At 37.0% G+C, this 17,949-nt stretch overlaps 1 protein-coding gene across 3 annotated transcripts in view; it reads left to right on the top strand.

The window, feature by feature from the left end:
- Positions 1-17,949, top strand: part of USP9X (ubiquitin specific peptidase 9 X-linked) — a 162,668-nt gene that overhangs the window by 104,692 nt on the left and 40,027 nt on the right. For all 3 annotated transcript variants that reach the window (XM_045804058.2, XM_087859872.1, XM_045804057.2), the window contains exons 16-26: positions 84-426; positions 2,210-2,305; positions 3,357-3,568; positions 4,281-4,521; positions 5,061-5,210; positions 6,389-6,509; positions 12,975-13,105; positions 13,298-13,576; positions 14,677-14,802; positions 15,746-15,871; positions 17,441-17,607. In XM_045804058.2, the coding sequence (XP_045660014.1) occupies positions 84-426; positions 2,210-2,305; positions 3,357-3,568; positions 4,281-4,521; positions 5,061-5,210; positions 6,389-6,509; positions 12,975-13,105; positions 13,298-13,576; positions 14,677-14,802; positions 15,746-15,871; positions 17,441-17,607 (1,992 nt within the window). The remainder of the gene's footprint in view (positions 1-83; positions 427-2,209; positions 2,306-3,356; positions 3,569-4,280; positions 4,522-5,060; positions 5,211-6,388; positions 6,510-12,974; positions 13,106-13,297; positions 13,577-14,676; positions 14,803-15,745; positions 15,872-17,440; positions 17,608-17,949) is intronic.

The following is a 17,949-nucleotide window of genomic DNA, read 5'->3' as shown; positions in this document are numbered from 1 at the left end:
TTATTACCACATATACTGGTAGATTGCCTTACACGATAAAAATTAATGTAGATCTAATTGCTCATTTTTTATGTTTTTCCAAGATTTTTATTGAAGGATGGCCAGCTGTGGCTCTGTGCTCCTCAGGCAAAACAAATATGGAAATGCTTAGCAGAGAATGCAGTTTACCTTTGTGATCGTGAAGCCTGCTTTAAGTGGTATTCCAAGTTGATGGGGGATGAACCAGACTTGGATCCTGATATTAATAAAGACTTCTTTGAAAGTAATGTGCTTCAGCTTGATCCTTCCCTGTTAACTGAGAATGGAATGAAATGTTTTGAGCGATTCTTCAAAGCTGTGAATTGTCGAGAAGGAAAACTAGTAGCAAAAAGGAGAGCATATATGATGGATGATTTGGAGTTAATAGGATTAGACTACCTTTGGAGGGTAAGTGAAAAGTAGGAACTTGATAGACATTATTTCTGATGAAATTTTTCAAATAGTGAAGGGGTCACAATTTTGTATATTAATTATGTATGTATGCTGCTCTGATGCTTGTCCCAAAAAGTAGCAATAGTTCATCTTTATCTTACTGGGTCATTTGTCGTTAGGTGTTTCCTTCTCTCCCTTCCCCTCCCCATCTGTCACTTTTGATCCTTTTGTCTTGGCTTAGAATCTGTCTTTCTGGATGTGTTTAGAAATACACTGACCATAACAGATTTTTCATGCCTCCCCATGGAAATTACTGTTCTTCCCTTTGCTCGTTCAGTGTAGATCTGGTCTCCTTTGGTATTAATTTTATGTTGTTACACATGCAGTGCTAAACCAGGACAGAAGAGAAGACTATTTAGAATGGATTACAAATGTGTACTTTATTAGCAGTGTTTTAACTTGGGATGTTTTTAAACACCTAAGGGAGTAAAATATTACCATCTGTTTAATTTTTTCACCTTTTTAGTATAATACATATATGTCCTTTAATTAAGATAAAATTGACACAACATTATGTTAGTTTCAGGGGCACAACATAATGATTTGATATTTGTATATATTGTGAAATGATCTCCCTAGTAGGTCTAGTTTAACATCCATCACCACATTATCATTACACATTTCTTTTTTCTTGTGATGAAAACTTTGAAGATTTACCCATAGCAACTTTCAGGCATACAGCACAGTGTTACTAACTATAGTCACCATGTTGTATATTACATCCTCAGTACTTATTTTATAAATAGAAGTTTGTACCTTTTGACCACCTTCACCCATTTTGTCCATCCACTGCCTCTGGTAACTACCAGTCTGTTCTCTATCTATGAGATCAGTTTTTTGTTTTTAGATACCACATACAAATGAGATCATACAGTATGTGTCTTTCTCTAAGTTTATTTCACTTATAATGCCCTCAAGGTCTGTCCATGTTGTGGCAGTACAGTATTAATATATTATTTCTATCTTTAAAAATCTGACCTATTCACAGCAGTTTATGTTGTTTTTTCTGCAAACCATGGGCCGTTTACTGGGTCATTCAGTTCAGACTTTTTCATTAAGTGGTTTTCAACATTTTCAGACAGCCAGAACCCTTTTTAAAAATAAAAATTTATACAGTACTTCAAAATGTAAAACTAGTTGGAGAAGACAGAGCCTATTGGTTTTTTTCTTTGGGTTTTTGTTTTTTCTGCTCATGCTCCCTGTGCTTCACAGCCTTCCCCCTTCCTAAGCCTACATAAGGGTCAGCCTTAAAACACTTCCTCAGCCCCCTAGAGTTCTGCACATAGTTTGAAGACCACCAGTATAATTAGATGAGTGATAAAGATCTATAGAAATGGAGGGAAGCAGAGGGGAGCTCTTTGTGCTAAACTGTATTTCATGTATATTTTGTTTCTTTTTAACTAATTCGAATTCCTCCTTCAGTGTCTCACAACTTGGTTACCAAGGTGTTGATTTGCAGGGTTAATACTGGTCAAAGCATATTTTGTTCTTAGTAATATGTGCCTTCCATTCTTAAACAAAACTGCTTTATTCAAAGACTTGAATTTTGCATTTTATTACTTTTTTTTTATCTGTTTTCTCACATAATTGTACTTGATTTATTTGAATATCAAAGTAAATGTACCCTCAGATTATTATTGAGTACTGTGTTGAAAATAACCATGGGTGTGGTTTGAATTGAAATGTCCAGCTAAAATATTTCATGAAGGTTATTTACACTTGAATCTTTTGAACCTAGGTCGTGATTCAAAGTAATGACGATATTGCCAGCAGAGCTATAGATCTCCTTAAAGAGATATATACAAACCTTGGTCCGAGGCTACAGGTCAATCAGGTGAGGTTTGGCATCCACTAACACTTCCACAAATTAGAATTCTAAAGAACTCTTCTGCTTATAAGAATTTTTTCTTCAGGGGCACCTGGGTGGCTCAGTCGTTGAGCATCTGCCTTTGGCTCAGTCCCGGGGTCCTGGGATTGAGCCCCACATCGGGCTCCATGCTGCTCGCTGGGAGCCTGCTTCTTCCTCTCCCACTCCCCCTGCTTATGTTCCCTCTCTCGCTGGCTGTCTCTCTCTCTGTCAAATAAATAAATAAAATCTTTAAAAAAATTTTTTTTCTTCAATTTTGAATTAACTAAATTGTTTTGTTTCAACTCCTTTTTAAAAATATACCTAAAAGGGATGCCTGGGTGGCTCAGTCAGTTGAGCGTCTCACTCTTGGTCTCAGGTCAGGTCTTGATCTCAGGGTTGAGTTCGAGCCCTGCATTGCTCCATGTTGGGCGCGCCTACTTCAAAAGTATATCTATCTAGGGACGCCTGGGTGGCACAGCGGTTAAGCGGCTGCCTTCGGCTCAGGGCGTGATCCCGGCCTTATGGGATCGAGCCCCACATCAGGGTCCTCCGCTATGAGCCTGCTTCTTCCTCTCCCACTCCCCCTGCTTATGTTCCCTCTCTCACTGGCTGTCTCTATCTCTGTTAAATAAATAAATAAAATCTTTAAAAAAGAAAAAAAATATCTAAAATATTTATTCTCTTTCCATTATACAAAATGTTATCTAAATGAATCTTGTCTTGATAATTACGTGATGTGATTATTCTGAGTGTAATTATGGCATGAGATTTCAGCTGAATTTGATTCTACTGCCTACTCTGAAGTTCATTTTTTGAATATCTAGTTCATGCTTTTTAACGTACACAACTCTAGCTTCCTTTGGCAAAACATTGTATGTTTTATTATCAGTACAGACTTTGGTTAAATATGATTGCGGTTAATTGAGAGCTGCCTTTAATTAGTTGTTGCAATCTTTAATGTTTTTATGTGTACTTTTTTTTCTTTTTTACATTTTAAAGCATCTTAGAATGTCTTTATTTGGGCCATTATTTGTAGGTGGTGATCCACGAAGACTTCATTCAGTCTTGCTTTGATCGTTTGAAAGCCTCTTATGACACATTGTGTGTTTTGGATGGTGACAAAGACAGTATTAATTGTGCAAGGCAGGAAGCTGTTCGAATGGTTCGAGTATTAACTGTGTTAAGGGAGTACATAAATGAATGTGACAGTGATTACCACGAGGAAAGAACAATTCTACCTATGTCAAGGTTTGTGAATAACTGATGTGCCAATTATTTGGTATTTTCCTAGACCTTTTTTCCCAGGATCTAGTTTTTGTTTGTTGTTGTTTTGGTAGGGTATTAAGTCTAGTTTTCTCTTTTTATTCTTTTTTTTTTTTTTTTTTTTTTTTTTTTTTTTTTTTTGGCCATTGACTTTATTACCTGTTAAGTGTTGCCAAGGATAATACAGAGTTGAAGTATTTTGATGCCTTTCATTTATAGTTATTGCATAGTAAGGTTGGAGAATAATTGGAAAAAACATCTTAAAAGCTGCTTTTGACAGCTGATATAGCAAGAAATACTTCCAAATGATCTACTAACGTTTAAGTTCTCACCATTGAGTAATTCAAATAGTATTTATAATTTAGAGATATTTATGAATGAATGCCATCAGTATTTATTTTAAAAGAGTCCTCATTGCTAACCATGAAATTATATAAAGTTGCTTCTTGAATATAATGTTTAGTTGTTGTATCTTACCTATGAGAAGATACTGTTGGGGTGCCTGGGTGGCTCGGTGGATTAAAATCTGCCTTCGGCTCAGGTCATGATCTCAGGGTTCTCCCTCTGCCCTTCACCTCGCTCATTTGCTCTGTTTCTCAAATAATAAAATCTTTTAAAAAAATAATAAATTCCTAGCTTTATTTTCTTTACAAGAAATTCTGACCAGGATTTTTTTTTTCCTTTTTTTCCCCCCCAGAGCTTTCCGTGGTAAACACCTCTCTTTTATAGTTAGATTTCCAAACCAGGGGAGACAAGTTGATGACTTGGATGTATGGTCTCATACAAATGATACGATCGGTTCAGTAAGACGATATATCCTCAATCGTATTAAAGCCAATGTAGCTCATACAAAAATTGAGCTTTTTGTGGGCGGTGAACTGATAGATCCTGCAGACGACAGAAAGTTGATTGGACAATTAAACTTAAAGGATAAATCGGTAAGTATCTATAATTACCAAATTTTTCAAGAAGGTCAAACCTGGGGCACCTGGGTGGCTCTGTCAGTTAAGCATCTGACTTCAGCTCAGGTCATGATCCCAGGGTCCTGGGATCAAGCCCCACATCAGCTCCCCACTTAGTGGGAAGCTTGCTTCTCCCTCTCCCTTTGCCTTTCGCTGCCCCTGCTTGTGCTCTCTATCTCTGTCAAATAAATAAATAAAATTTAAAAAAAAAGTCAAACCTGAGACTGTTTTTCATTTCACTAGTTAAAATTTTATTCAGTAAATTTTAATTGAGCATCTGTTATGTGTGAGGCTCTTTATTGGGTATTTGGATTGTAACACTAAGACTGGCATTATGGTACTTACAGTGCAGTAGAAGTTTTGTAAAAACAACTATTTGGTTGTCAGGCAGCACCTATAAATTGTATTTCTAGAAGTATTAACCTATAGTTTTTGTTCGTTTTTTGGTATGTTATGAATTTCTGTTTTGCATATTTTTCCTTGTCTTTGATACTAACTTAGTATATTATTTTCAGCTAATAACAGCCAAACTTACACAAATAAGTTCCAATATGCCTTCAAGCCCTGATAGCTCTTCTGATTCCTCAACTGGGTCTCCTGGAAACCATGGTAATCATTACAGTGATGGTCCCAATCCAGAAGTGGAAAGCTGTTTGCCTGGGGTGGTAAGTAGATGGTGTTGAGCTACTGTATGCAGAGCATTATAGAAATACAGTTTGACCTTCTATTGACCACCTGCCCCTCATCCCCCGCCCCAGGGGTGAAGTAGAAAATACATGTGTATCTTTTAACTCCCCCCAAACGTAATTACTCTTAGCCTAGTGTTAACCAGAAGCCTTACTAATAATAACATAACCAGTTGATGAACACCTATTTTGTATGTTACATGTATATTTATTGTATTTTTACTGTATTATATATTGTATGTATGTGTAATAATGCTGTAGTTTTATAATAAAGCTACAGAAAAGAAAATGTTAAAATCATAAGGAAGAGAAAATGCATTAACAGTACTGTCTTGTACTTGTGGGAAAATACGTGTAAGTGAACCTGTGCAGTTCAAACCCATGTTGTTGAAGGGCCAGCTGTATATAGAATAGTTTTGTTTTTTCTTGAGAAGCTTATAATTTAATGTGGCAAAATATCAAATAACTATATAGTTAACCATCAACTTCAGAATAGATCTGAAAGGTGATTGTAACTTTCAGAAGGTGAAATTTAAAATGTTTTCCCTTTAGATACAATATTGTTAGGTTTACATAAAATTAATCTATTACATAGCTGAGTTAAAATTCTTGAATATATAAACTTAGAAAAACAGCACTGTGTCTTGTATTCATACCACAGAAATGAATCCTTCTTTCACAGCTGTTTCTGTGGGAAAATATCTGCAATCTTTCTCAAGTTGTCTAACGTATCTCGTATATAAAGAAATAGTGACTCTTCCCTTCCTTACCCTCTCCTTCCACCCCTCCCCAAAGGAATTTTAATGGTTGGGATAATAACCAGCCACTCCGGTGTCAGAAAAATTGACTCCTTACAGCAGTTGGATTAGGAATTTAACTATTAGCAGGCATGACAGCTTTTGGCATGTATGGAGTCTAACTTGTATGTATGAGAAAAATAATTCAAATAAGAGCCCTCACACAAATTACTGGAGGTAGCTTGGATAATAAGTTCAGTCTGCATCATAAAGGATTTCTACAGGTGGGATGATGGGTAAGGCAGGACATTTGAGAGTGTAGAAATGACATAAGCAAAAGTGTGGAAATTACTGATTTGGCTCTTTGGTGGGGGGGGCTTTTAACTTATAGGTAAATGTTTTGTATATTTTGTATTCTAGATCATGTCACTGCATCCCAGATACATCTCTTTCCTTTGGCAAGTTGCAGACTTGGGTAGCAGCCTAAATATGCCGCCTCTTAGAGATGGAGCAAGAGTACTTATGAAACTTATGCCACCAGGTAAGAATTTTTTAAAATGTATAATGTTCATAAAATAACACACTGGACAATAACAGGGTATATTAACAAATCCTGTGTCTAGATGGAATATGCTTTGTTGTATAGGCCACATCTGGAGTTGGCAAACTACAGCACACAGGCCAACTCGGCCCACTGCCTGATTTTTACATTCTTAAATGTTGGGCGGGGGGGGGGATCAAGAGAATATTTTGTCACTCATGAAATTTATATTTTAGTGTCCTAAACAAACTTTTATTAGTGTGCACCCATGTTCATTCATTTACATACTGTCTGTGGCTGTTTTGTTGTAAAAGAGCAGAGCTCTGGTTGTGGCCGACATTTCATGGCCCACAGAGCCTTAAATATTTACTGTCTGGTCTTTTACAGAAAAAATGTACTGACCTCTGCACTGTATTATGGGCCTTGTGTCATCTGTGGCACTGTTCTTTTTTTATTCCTTAGAAACAACCACTTTAGCATGCAGCTTTTTTCTGGTATATGTTTATACCATTATATCTGTAAATAATAACCTCGTACAACTGTGTCGTTGTCAGTTTTACATACTTACTGAGTTTCTATCGTGGAGATGAAAACTTAAGTCTTATTCTCACTTTCTCCCCATTTTTGCTAAAATTCTTACCTAAAATTGACACTAAAATGTAAATTTACATTTCAAAAGTGTGTGAAAAGTAGTTTGTCTGGATTACTGACAACTTTTGTCCTGGATTTAATCATGTCGCCTTTTCATCTCTTAATTTTCTGTACACCTATCACTAATTCATCCCATATATCTTCTAATAACTTTTCAAAATAATTTCCCATTGTTATTTGCATTATATAATCTGTCAGGTCTCACTGTTTTCTGGAGCTTTTCTTCTTCCTCTTCTCACCTGTTTTTGGCCTGCTATACAGCTACTGTTGTGGGACTTCTTTCTTTACCTTTTCCATGGCAGGGTACCTTTTCTCAGGTTCCTATGTCTTGGGCCTTTCTTGAAATTTTTTCTCCCCTCCCACAAGGATGTCCTCCTTATCGTGCTTGGGCCGTAATACCCTAGACTAGGCAGCCCTTTCACATAGAGCTTAAATAGCGCTAATAAAAATGATTCAGATCTTCAGAAAGAACCTGAACAGCCCACCAAGTGGTTGAGTATGGCTGAAGGCTGCCTCAGCAGATAATAAAAAGACATGGGACCGATAGAAAATGCTGTCTTGGAAGTGCTGAGATAACACACGGGGAAGTGGAGCTCCCAGACAGATGAGCTACCATTAAAGTGTGCCCAGAACAAACACCCGCCAGGAGTCCTGAAAGGCTGGGAGTGCACCTCTGCGCGCAGGTGCTCACTTTTCATTTTCCTAAGAAGTTAAAAGGGCTTTTTCCTGTTCAGCTGCCAGGCCGAGGGGTTTTTTGGTTGGTTGGTTTTTGTTTTTGTTGTTTTTGAAAGTTGCACTTCTGTACTGACACCTTCCACATTATACTGATACCCTTTTATTTGGCATTTGAATATGAGCTAATTGGGGTTTTAGAAACGTGACAACTTAATAGACTGTATTTATTTCCCTGAAGGCTAATGCTGATAGGTGCTTTATTTTCTTCTGTTTCCTGCTTGTCTCTTGTTTTTGGAGAGTACCTTTTTCCCTATTAAAAGCTTATTTTTTTATTAAATAATTTCAAACTTAGTATAGTACAATCTCATTTACCCTTCCCCAGATTCAATAGTTGTTAACACTTTGCTTTATTTGTTACATCATTCTGTGGTAAGATTTTTTTCTAACCTTTGTAGAGCAAGTTGTAGATACCCTATCTTTTTATCCCTAAATACCTACTGCTTTCTAAGAACAAGGACATTCTCTTCAAATTACCACAGTATTAACCAAAATCAGAAAATACAGCATTGATAAATTACTATAATTTATAGACCTGACACATATTTATTAATTTTCTCCATGATGAACCTTACAACAGCAGTGTCTTCTGATTGAGAGTCCAGTTCAGCTTCTTACATTGCATGATTCATGTGGTATCTTTAATCTGGACTAGTTCCTCAGTCTTTCACTTTTATGACTTTAATGGTTTTGGAAAGCACAGATCAGTTGTGGTGTTGAATGTGTCTCCTTGGGTTTTGTCTGTTTCCTGATGTTATATACAGGTTGTACATTTTTGTCAGAATACCATTTATGTGATGCTCTGTCTTTCTCAGAGTATTATACCAGGAGGCACATGTCAGTTTGTCCTTCATTGGTGACATTATCCCAGACCACTTAATTGATGTCTGCCAGGTTTCTCCTCTGTAAACTTACTTTTCGTTTTTTGGAGAGATGTTTTGAGACTCTGTAACTGTTTGCTCATCAGACTTGTACTTACTGGTTTTACCGTTCATTGTGATTATTGCTTGAATCAGTTTTTACTGTGATGGTTGTAAAATGGTGATTTTGTTTAACTTGATCGTTCTTTCTACATTTACTGGTTGGCAACCCTATTTGTGATGTGTTGGCACAAGATATTTAAAGCTAATCTAGTACTTTTATCCTAGCCCTAGAATCAGCCGTTACTCTTTTCAGTGAGAGAGAGAGAAAGGGTATTTAGAAGCCAGAAACATTACTACTGGGGTGTCTTGTTTCCAGGCCTTTTCATTAAGCTGAGGAAGTAATACACATCTATATTAACTTCTGTATCTGTCTCTATTAGAAAAAAACAAACATGGGTTCATACTGGTACTGCTACAGCTTCTTTGTCTTTCTCGATTTGATATTTGTATCTCTAGTGAGAAATGTGCTTCCAAACTTCATTGATTTATTGTTGGTGCTGGGGGGGGGTGACTTCCTTCTTATGCACATTTCAGCCACTATTGTTAGGTCTTTGATTCATCTCTACCTTCTCAAGTACCTGTTGTTTTTATTTCCTTAGCTTTTCTAGGATTCAGTGGGGCATTAACTTAATAAGTAGCCTCTTACCCCCACAGGTGCTTCTTGGTTCATCTAAGCCAGCTGTCTGTCTGCCATCCCCTCTATACCTTCAGTAATTCACTCACATCTTTATAGTGTTTTTTCATCTCCTATTTGTATGTCCTTTTCAATTTATATATTTTATAATCAGATATTCTCATTATAGTGAGGTTTGTGGCTGCATTGCTGATAAATACAGTTCAGTAATTGGCCCGGGTAATTTTTAAGACTATGCGTTTCCATTATCTATCTACTTTTTCTAAAGCAAACACCATGTTGACATTTCCCATCTTGTTTTCTCGTTCCTATGGGACAGAATCAGTTCAAATATTTAGGTTCTTAGCTAAAGCTTCTCTCAGCCATTTAATTGCATCTTTACCCGTTACCTGTTGTACTGTTTAGAATTTGTATTGTTTTATTTACTGGTGTTTGAGTAACAGGTGTTCTTGCTTTATGTATGCGAGTCTGCCTTCACAGCATAATTTAAAACACAAACCCACTTCAGAATCCCTGATCTTGTGATCTGAGCATAATGCCACTACATAGTGAGGGTGAGCTTTTGCCAGAAGCTCAAGCAAGAAACCTAAGAGTGCTTTTTTCATATTTTATATGATCAAAGTATAGTACCTAAATTTGGAATAGCCACCACTGAAAAAGCTGGTAATGATCATATTGCAGCAGAAAAATCACAGGCTTTGAACGCAAATGGACTTAAGTTCATAACATCTGTGGAAAACCCTAGCGTAATGACTGGTATTTAATGAATATTCAACAAATGTTAACCTTCTCCCTGTCACTATGGTTGCCTCGTGCATGCATACACACATACACATTTCATCCTCTCTCTCTCTCCTTCCCTCCTATTTAAGAAAGGAAGCAGGGACTCTAAGGACAGGAAGTAGTCATAAATTCTGTTTCTATCAGTGTTTCTTTTGGGTAATCATTTAGTGTTGTACACACTTGCATATATTTTAAAGGGGGAGAAAACCAAGATGGAATGAGTAGCTTTTTTTTCTAGTCATTGACTTTACCTCTCTTAGTTCTTTCTGAATCTGCCTGAAGTCAGCTGCCCCTATTATGAGTTGCTGTTAAACTTAGAACATCTCCAGTCTTCTCTGTAGGTAATTTAATCTCTTGTAATTTAGACTGTACTGAGGAGTTCCTCTGTCCTTTCCCTACATGCATCAGGAAACAGGTTCTTCTTGATACTGAGTGATTAAAATGTATACTGCTTTACCAAGCAGAATGAGTTGCTTTTCCTCTTTAGTGCTCTTTTTTTTTTTTTTTTTTTTTTTTTTAGATTTTATTTGAGGGAGAGAGCACTAGCAGGGGGAGGGGCAGAGGGAGAGAGGGAGCAGACTCCCCACTGAGCGGGAAGCCTGACTCTGAGTTCAATCCCAGTACCCTACCTGGGATCATGACCTGAGCCAAAGGCAGACACCCAACCAACTAAGCCACCCAGGCGCCCCTTCTTAGAATATTTTTAAACCAAGCAAGACATTCGCAAATATATCCTATAAATTGGTTTGTTTTTAGAGAATAATTTGGGTGTTATGTGTTGGGAGTCTTGGACCTTGGTGGTTCTTTCTGCTTGCAGGATTTTTTCCTGATGAAATAAATAATTGCAAAGATTTAGCTGCTAGGATTTTCAGTGTAAAAAAAAAGAAAAACTGGAAAAATCCTAAATGCCCAATAATAGAGATTAAACTGGTAAATGATATAATGTCATTTTAATCACCAATTAAACATAATACAGGGGATGCATATTAATGACTTGAAGTTATTCACAAATGTTTGATTATGAGAACTTAATATTTTATGTAGTTACATTATGTGTCACTGTCCCTTCAGAATAGGGAAAACCGACATTTTTAACACAAACTGAAGATCTGTGTTTTTTTTGTCTGTTTTTTTTTTTTTTTTTTTTTTTTTTAAGTAATCTCTATACCCAGCGTTGGGGCTCGAACTCAACCCCAAGATGAAGGGTCACATGCTCCACCAACTGAGTCAGCCAGGTGTCCCATAAACTGAAGATTTTTTATAAGGTGCCTCTAGACTATTTCAAAGCCTGTAAAATTAGCTTGCCCTATGGAAATTAAAGTAATTTTCAGTTATCTTTGTTCCTGAGAAAAAGCTTTTAATTTTTTTTAAGCAATCTTATTTATCAAGTGGTATTTTAACCATAGCACATTTACCTTGGAAATAATTTCATGATAACAAAGTACTTTCTAAAGTTGATTGACTATTCTTAATTTTGAATGTTTGGTAAATAATGCTAAATTGTATTGTGGGGTTTTTGTTTTGTTTTTAAACTGTTTCTTTTCACTGTGATTTAAAAGAAAGGTGGGAGTGCCTAGGTGGCTCAGTCGGTTAAGCGTCCGACTCTTGGTTCGGGTCAGGTTATGAGATCGAGTTCCACATGGGGCTCCATGCTGAGCATGGAGTCTGCTTGAGATTCTCTCTCCCTCTGCCCCCTCCCCAATAAATAAAATCTTAAAGAGACTAAAGTTTTAGTACCATGGAGGGGGGACCCTGTGCTTACTTTGAGGTAAATATTAATCACTATAGGTTTCTCCTACTCAAAAGTAGAGTGTTCCTGTGAAACCTTTTGTATGCCAAAATGGTGTAAAACAAAGAAGCCGTTGCCATTAGTTTATATAGAATATTTTTTTGAGTGTTCCCCACACCACTCTTAGGCTTTTCTGATCCCTTAGGACACATCTTGTTCTTGTTCTAATGGAGGCACAAAATAAGAAAAAGCACAGATGCTCACAGAGGCAGCCCAAAGCTCTGGTGACTTGATGCTGAGTGTCATTCCCAGGGAAGGAGCTTGGTGGGGCCACTTTCACTGCTTGGCAGTGCACGCTGCCTCTTCTACAGCTTTCTGCAAAACAAACACTGAATGCTATTTTTGCCTTTTGCCTCTTTTCATAAAAATGAAAATCCTCTTTGGATTTCTTGTGGCTAATGAAAACAGGTACTAATGTAGGTCTTTCGTAACACTGAAGTGGTGTTAGGCAAGGGGTGCCTGTATTCCTTTTTTTTTTTTTTTCCTTCTCTGTCTTTCCTTTTAAAATTCAGTTTCTAAGGTACCACTAAGTTCCTTTCAGTAAAATAAAACAGTTAATGCATAGTGTCATGAAGGTGAACAACAGAGAAGTTGGAAGGAAGAGCTGCTTATTTTTTCTCTCTTGTTTTTTTCAGTAAGGATGACTTCCTTTTGAAGTGTACTATATTTTTTAGGTTTCTAGTGGCTGAGGAGGCACATTGATTTGAAGTCTCTGACTAGGTGAAGATTGCCTCCCTCATGTTTGGGTTGACTGATTAGAAAGTCCTAGTTGGTTGTGATTTTTTTTTTTTTTTAATCAATCCTGATCCGGCTATTTCTTATAAAGTATGAGCCTATAACTCAGTGAATTGATAGTTACGCCATACTGAAGTAGTCTTCAAAATATCAAAAGTGAAATACTATGAATGCATGGATTATTTGTGTTTTAGACTGTGTCTCATGTTTTCTTACAGATAGCACAACAATAGAAAAATTAAGAGCTATTTGTTTAGACCACGCCAAACTTGGAGAAAGCAGCCTTAGTCCATCTCTTGACTCGCTTTTCTTTGGTCCTTCAGCCTCACAAGTGCTATACCTAACAGAGGTTGGTTTTTTTCCCTTTTGAATTTATTTCATGTTCTTTGAACTTGATCTTTTTATATGGTAATGTGAAGAACATGGGTAAAACTTACAATGAAATATTTTTTAAATGGTCAAGAATTTCTTAGCACTGATAATAGGGAAAATAGAAGTTATCTTTTTAAACCCTTTTAATACAGTCCTTTTCTTTTTCTAGGTGGTCTATGCCTTGTTAATGCCTGCTGGTGCACCTCTGGCTGATGATTCCTCTGATTTTCAATTTCACTTTTTGAAAAGTGGTGGCCTACCCCTTGTCCTGAGCATGCTAACCAGAAATAACTTCCTACCAAATGCAGATATGGAAACTCGAAGGGGTGCTTACCTCAATGCTCTTAAAATAGCCAAATTGTTGCTAACTGCCATTGGCTATGGCCATGTTCGAGCTGTGGCAGAAGCTTGTCAGCCAGGTGTAGAAGGCGTGAATCCCATGACATCGGTAATACACTTTTTAAAAATGTCTTATTTATAATACTAAGCGGTAATTTTTTAAAGTTGGAGTTCAGAGTTGATTCAAATGTTCATATCTTACGATAGAGGTTTTCATCTATTAAATTTATATGAAAAGTGAAATGCTTTTTACTGGCTGTACTCCCTGCTCCTTTAAACCCTGTTTGGCTTTCAATTACTTTAAACCTGATAAAAACTCCATATGAATCTCTCTTAACTTGTACCTGGCAGTTTTGAAGATACAGGTGGTAATAAGAAAGTTGTAATTCACTTAGTCTGTTTCCAGCCTCTCTTCCCACCTCAGTAGGCTTAACCTCCAGTTCTGAGCTTATTCTGACCCTGGACTCTGCCTTTGCCTTGGTGGCATCCTTGATCCATCTCACCAGAAGTTCTCAAGACATGCCATAATTCAATGTCTATTTATGAGAGGTCAAACTTTGCGCTTAATTCTGACTAAAGTTTGAGGTTTTCTATATTCATTACAAGTGGTGGTTTACTAAGTTACCGGTAGAAGATAAAAGCTTCAGGAATATAGATTCTTCTTTTTATAAATGCCTTAGGTCTTAATCAGGGAATTGGAATGTTGATTAGCTATATGATACTATACTAAGTATGCGATATGGAATAATACCGCATATACTGTTGTAGTAACAAATGTCAATAGCTGTGACTGAAACTCCTTAATGTTCCTCCTTTTCAAAGAAGAAAATGATGAGCAGGGGAAATGGGAACAGGGTCTGTCCAGGAGCACACATGTAAGAGGTGTGGAGTAATTTATTGAGTCTTTAGATAGGGTTGGAATTGTCACTTCAGTTTATCACTTACACTGAGCCCACATATAGAGACAGAAGTTGAATTGATCTAGAATGGGTGTTTGCAGAGGGACGTGTAGCACCTTGTGGCACAAGAAAAAGTAGAGGCCCATGTTGTTGGCGATACGGACTGCTTTTTGTGTAAGTCTCCACAGTTCTGCAGTGTATTCATATGGAAGGGAGGTCATTTTGAGGGAGTGGTGATGGGTGGGGAGCAAGTGGTTGGGTCTGGTTCTGTACAAATTACTTACTTCAAGCAAAATGGTTGTATTTTCAGGTCAACCAAGTTACTCATGATCAAGCCGTGGTGCTACAAAGTGCCCTTCAGAGCATTCCTAATCCATCATCTGAATGCATGCTTAGAAATGTGTCCATTCGTCTTGCTCAGCAAATATCTGATGAGGTTAGTATTAAACTTTTAAGTTTAACTTAAGTGAAATCCTGCAGGGTCTGTTTCTTTCTATGTTTGACCTTCTGTTTAATTAATAAATAACCCTTATCACAATTTAAGGCTGAAATTTCCTAGGCCCACTCACTCTAACCACTGTCTCGGTCTAGAATTCCCTTAACACGAATTTTATCTAATATTAACGTTAGTACTTTGCAGTTTGAATCATCTTTATGTGTAATAACGTCCATTTAAAGTACATAATTCAGTCTTCACAAATGCAGGTGTGTATGAAACCACGAACCATAATCAAGACACAGAACATTTCCATCACTCTGTATGTCCCTTTGCAGTCCCTTCCCTCTATCCCAGGTAACCAGTGATCTTTTGTCACTATAGAATAGTTTTCATTTTCTAGAATTTTATACAGGTAGAATTCTACAGTGTGTGTTCTTTTGTGTCTAACTTCTCCCACTCCGAATAACAACATTGAGAATTATCTGTGTTGTGTAGACCATTAGTCCATTCCTTTTTGCTGCTGAGTAGTATCCCATTATGAATATTCCACATTCATACACTTGGCAAAGGACCTGTAGATTGTTTTCCTCTTCTGGCTGTGAAAAAAGCAGCTGTGACCATTCCTTACAAGTGTTTGTGTGGACTTGGTTTTCATTTTTTATGTGTAAAAAAAGGAGTAGTATGGTGATGGGATCATCTCTATAATCTTTTTAAGATGCTTCTGAAGGTAATATAGGGTCAGATAATAACTTGGAGAGCATACTTTGTGGTATTGCTGTTAAATGAAAAAATAAGGGACAAAAGCAGTTTGGCAACCTAAAGATAATGGTACTGCTTCACGGCCATTCCTATTTCTTTTACAAGGAGAAACATTTATTTTCCAGTTACTGTTTTACTCTAATACGCTATCAAACCATTTTTATTGTTCATTGTCTCGTAGGCTTCAAGATATATGCCTGATATCTGTGTAATTAGAGCTATTCAAAAAATCATCTGGGCATCAGGATGCGGGGCATTACAGCTAGTATTTAGCCCAAATGAAGAAATCACTAAAATTTATGAGAAGGTAAGAATTATCTCAGAAATATTTTCTTTTAAATTAATGTTTAATTGTGCATGAGGCTGAATCATTACATCGCTATCTTTAAAATCCAGTCATTTGCATCTTCATGGTTGAAAATTAAATGGCAGCTATAGGTAAGATGAGAATACGGTAAAGTTTTACTATTTCAAAAGAGTACTTCAGAATCCTTCCATGAAGCTGCTTTTTCAAATGTGAAAAGATGTTTTTCTACTTCTCACTAGAGTTAGATATGATCGCCTCCTGAATTTGCTTTTTCCTATTCTCTCCAGTTCTTCTTTCATCATCTTTCTGTCCTATGTAAATTTTAGTTTAGTTAACTATCAGCTATGGTGTCCTGGCATTTAAATATTTTTGTCTGTTAAAGCAGTCAAAGGTAGAAAGAGTGTCAGCCAATTCCGTATCATCTCTGACCTTCCCTTAGATTAAGCAAATTATTTACAGAAGTGAGGCTGTGTTTGACTCTTTCATTTCCTGTTACATGTACTTGCCCCTTATAATCACTGCTGAACATTTAGAAGAGGAAGTTAAATTTATAGAACTTTTGGGCTTGGTAGAGCTTCCTTTTTATGGCCAACATGACCCTGTTTTTCCTGGGATAGCCTGGTAGCATCTGTCTGATACAGTGCCCGGGCATTCAATTAGTTTTTTGTTTGTTTGTTTTTAAGATTTTATTTATTATAGGGATGCCTGGGTGACCCAGTTAGTTAAGTGTCTGCCTTCAGCTCAAGTCAGCCCCCGTATCAGGCTCTCTACTCCACAGGGAGTCTGCTTCTCCCTCTCCCAGAGGCCTTCTGCTCTGCCTACTTGTACTCTCTCTCTCTGTCAAATAAATAAGTAAAATCTTAAAAAAAAAAAAGATTTTATTTATTAGCACTAGTGGGCAGAGGGGCATAGGAAGAAGGGAGAAGCAAACTCCCCACTAAGCACGGAGCCTGACATGGGGCTCAATCCCAGGACCTCGAGATCTTGCCCTGAGCTGAAGTCGGACGCTTAACTGAACCACCAAGGTGCGGGGCCCCATTCAGCTAGTATCTGAATGCTTGTTCTTTTTTAGGCATATGCTATAATCATCACTTTTTGATAAAGTCAGATTAGGATTTATTAGCTACCTACCCAAGCATACTTTGGGTTGTAAAACCTTCTTGAACAAGTGTCTAAGAAAATTGCTTTAGAATAAAATGGCACTACAGGTACGCTACATTTTGGAACTAGTCATAAGTTCCTAACTCTGCAGTGCTAGAGTGGTTCTTAAGAAAGGAATGATTGTTGGCTTCACAAGGTCCCTAGGAGCCTGAAGGACAAAGAAATAGGTGGTATTCTGAGTGTGCTCCTTCATTGCTCCTTGGGATGTACCAAAATACTGGAATTAGACTTCATTGTCTAGTTTAATCATTTCCATACTATTCTTAAACGATTTTCAAGTTGCAGGTAGAGAAGCTGAGGCCAAATGGTTTAAGTGCGTCTGTAAGTTTTAAGCACTAACTTGAAGTCGTATGAGATTTTTCTTAAAATGCATCTCTAGGTAATTTGCCTCTGACCATAATTTTACAGACCAATGCAGGCAATGAGCCAGACTTGGAAGATGAACAGGTATGCTGTGAAGCATTGGAAGTGATGACGTTATGTTTTGCCTTGATCCCGACAGCCTTGGATGCTCTTAGTAAAGAAAAGGCTTGGCAGACATTCATTATTGACTTACTGTTGCACTGTCACAGCAAGTAAGTATCTTTTTTAATTGTAAGAAACTTGATCTTTTGTTATGCAGAAATTAATTTATGCTAGCAGAATTTGTCCCAGAAATCAAGTATTTATTGTCCATAGCATGATAATGTTTAGGAAAATTTTCTTTGACCACGTTTTGCCTAGACCTAGCTTTGGTTTTAGTCTCTGCAAAATGGCAACATTAAATCTCAAAGTAAAATTAATTTTTTTTCTAATTTCAGAACTTAGATTCACCTAAGAGATCTATATTTTAGCCCATTTTAAAAACTTGGTTTAGAAGATTTCAGTTAAACAGGACATTCGCCTCCTGTCTTGGATATATAGATGCCAGGGGTTTT

This window comes from Ursus americanus, chromosome X (genome assembly GCF_024610735.1).
Source record: "Ursus americanus isolate L20-20 chromosome X, mUrsAme1.1.p, whole genome shotgun sequence".
In the NCBI taxonomy this organism is placed as follows: Eukaryota; Metazoa; Chordata; class Mammalia; order Carnivora; family Ursidae; genus Ursus; species Ursus americanus.
The sequence above is the reverse complement of the archived record's forward strand: the minus strand, read 5'-3'. Positions and strand labels throughout refer to the sequence as shown.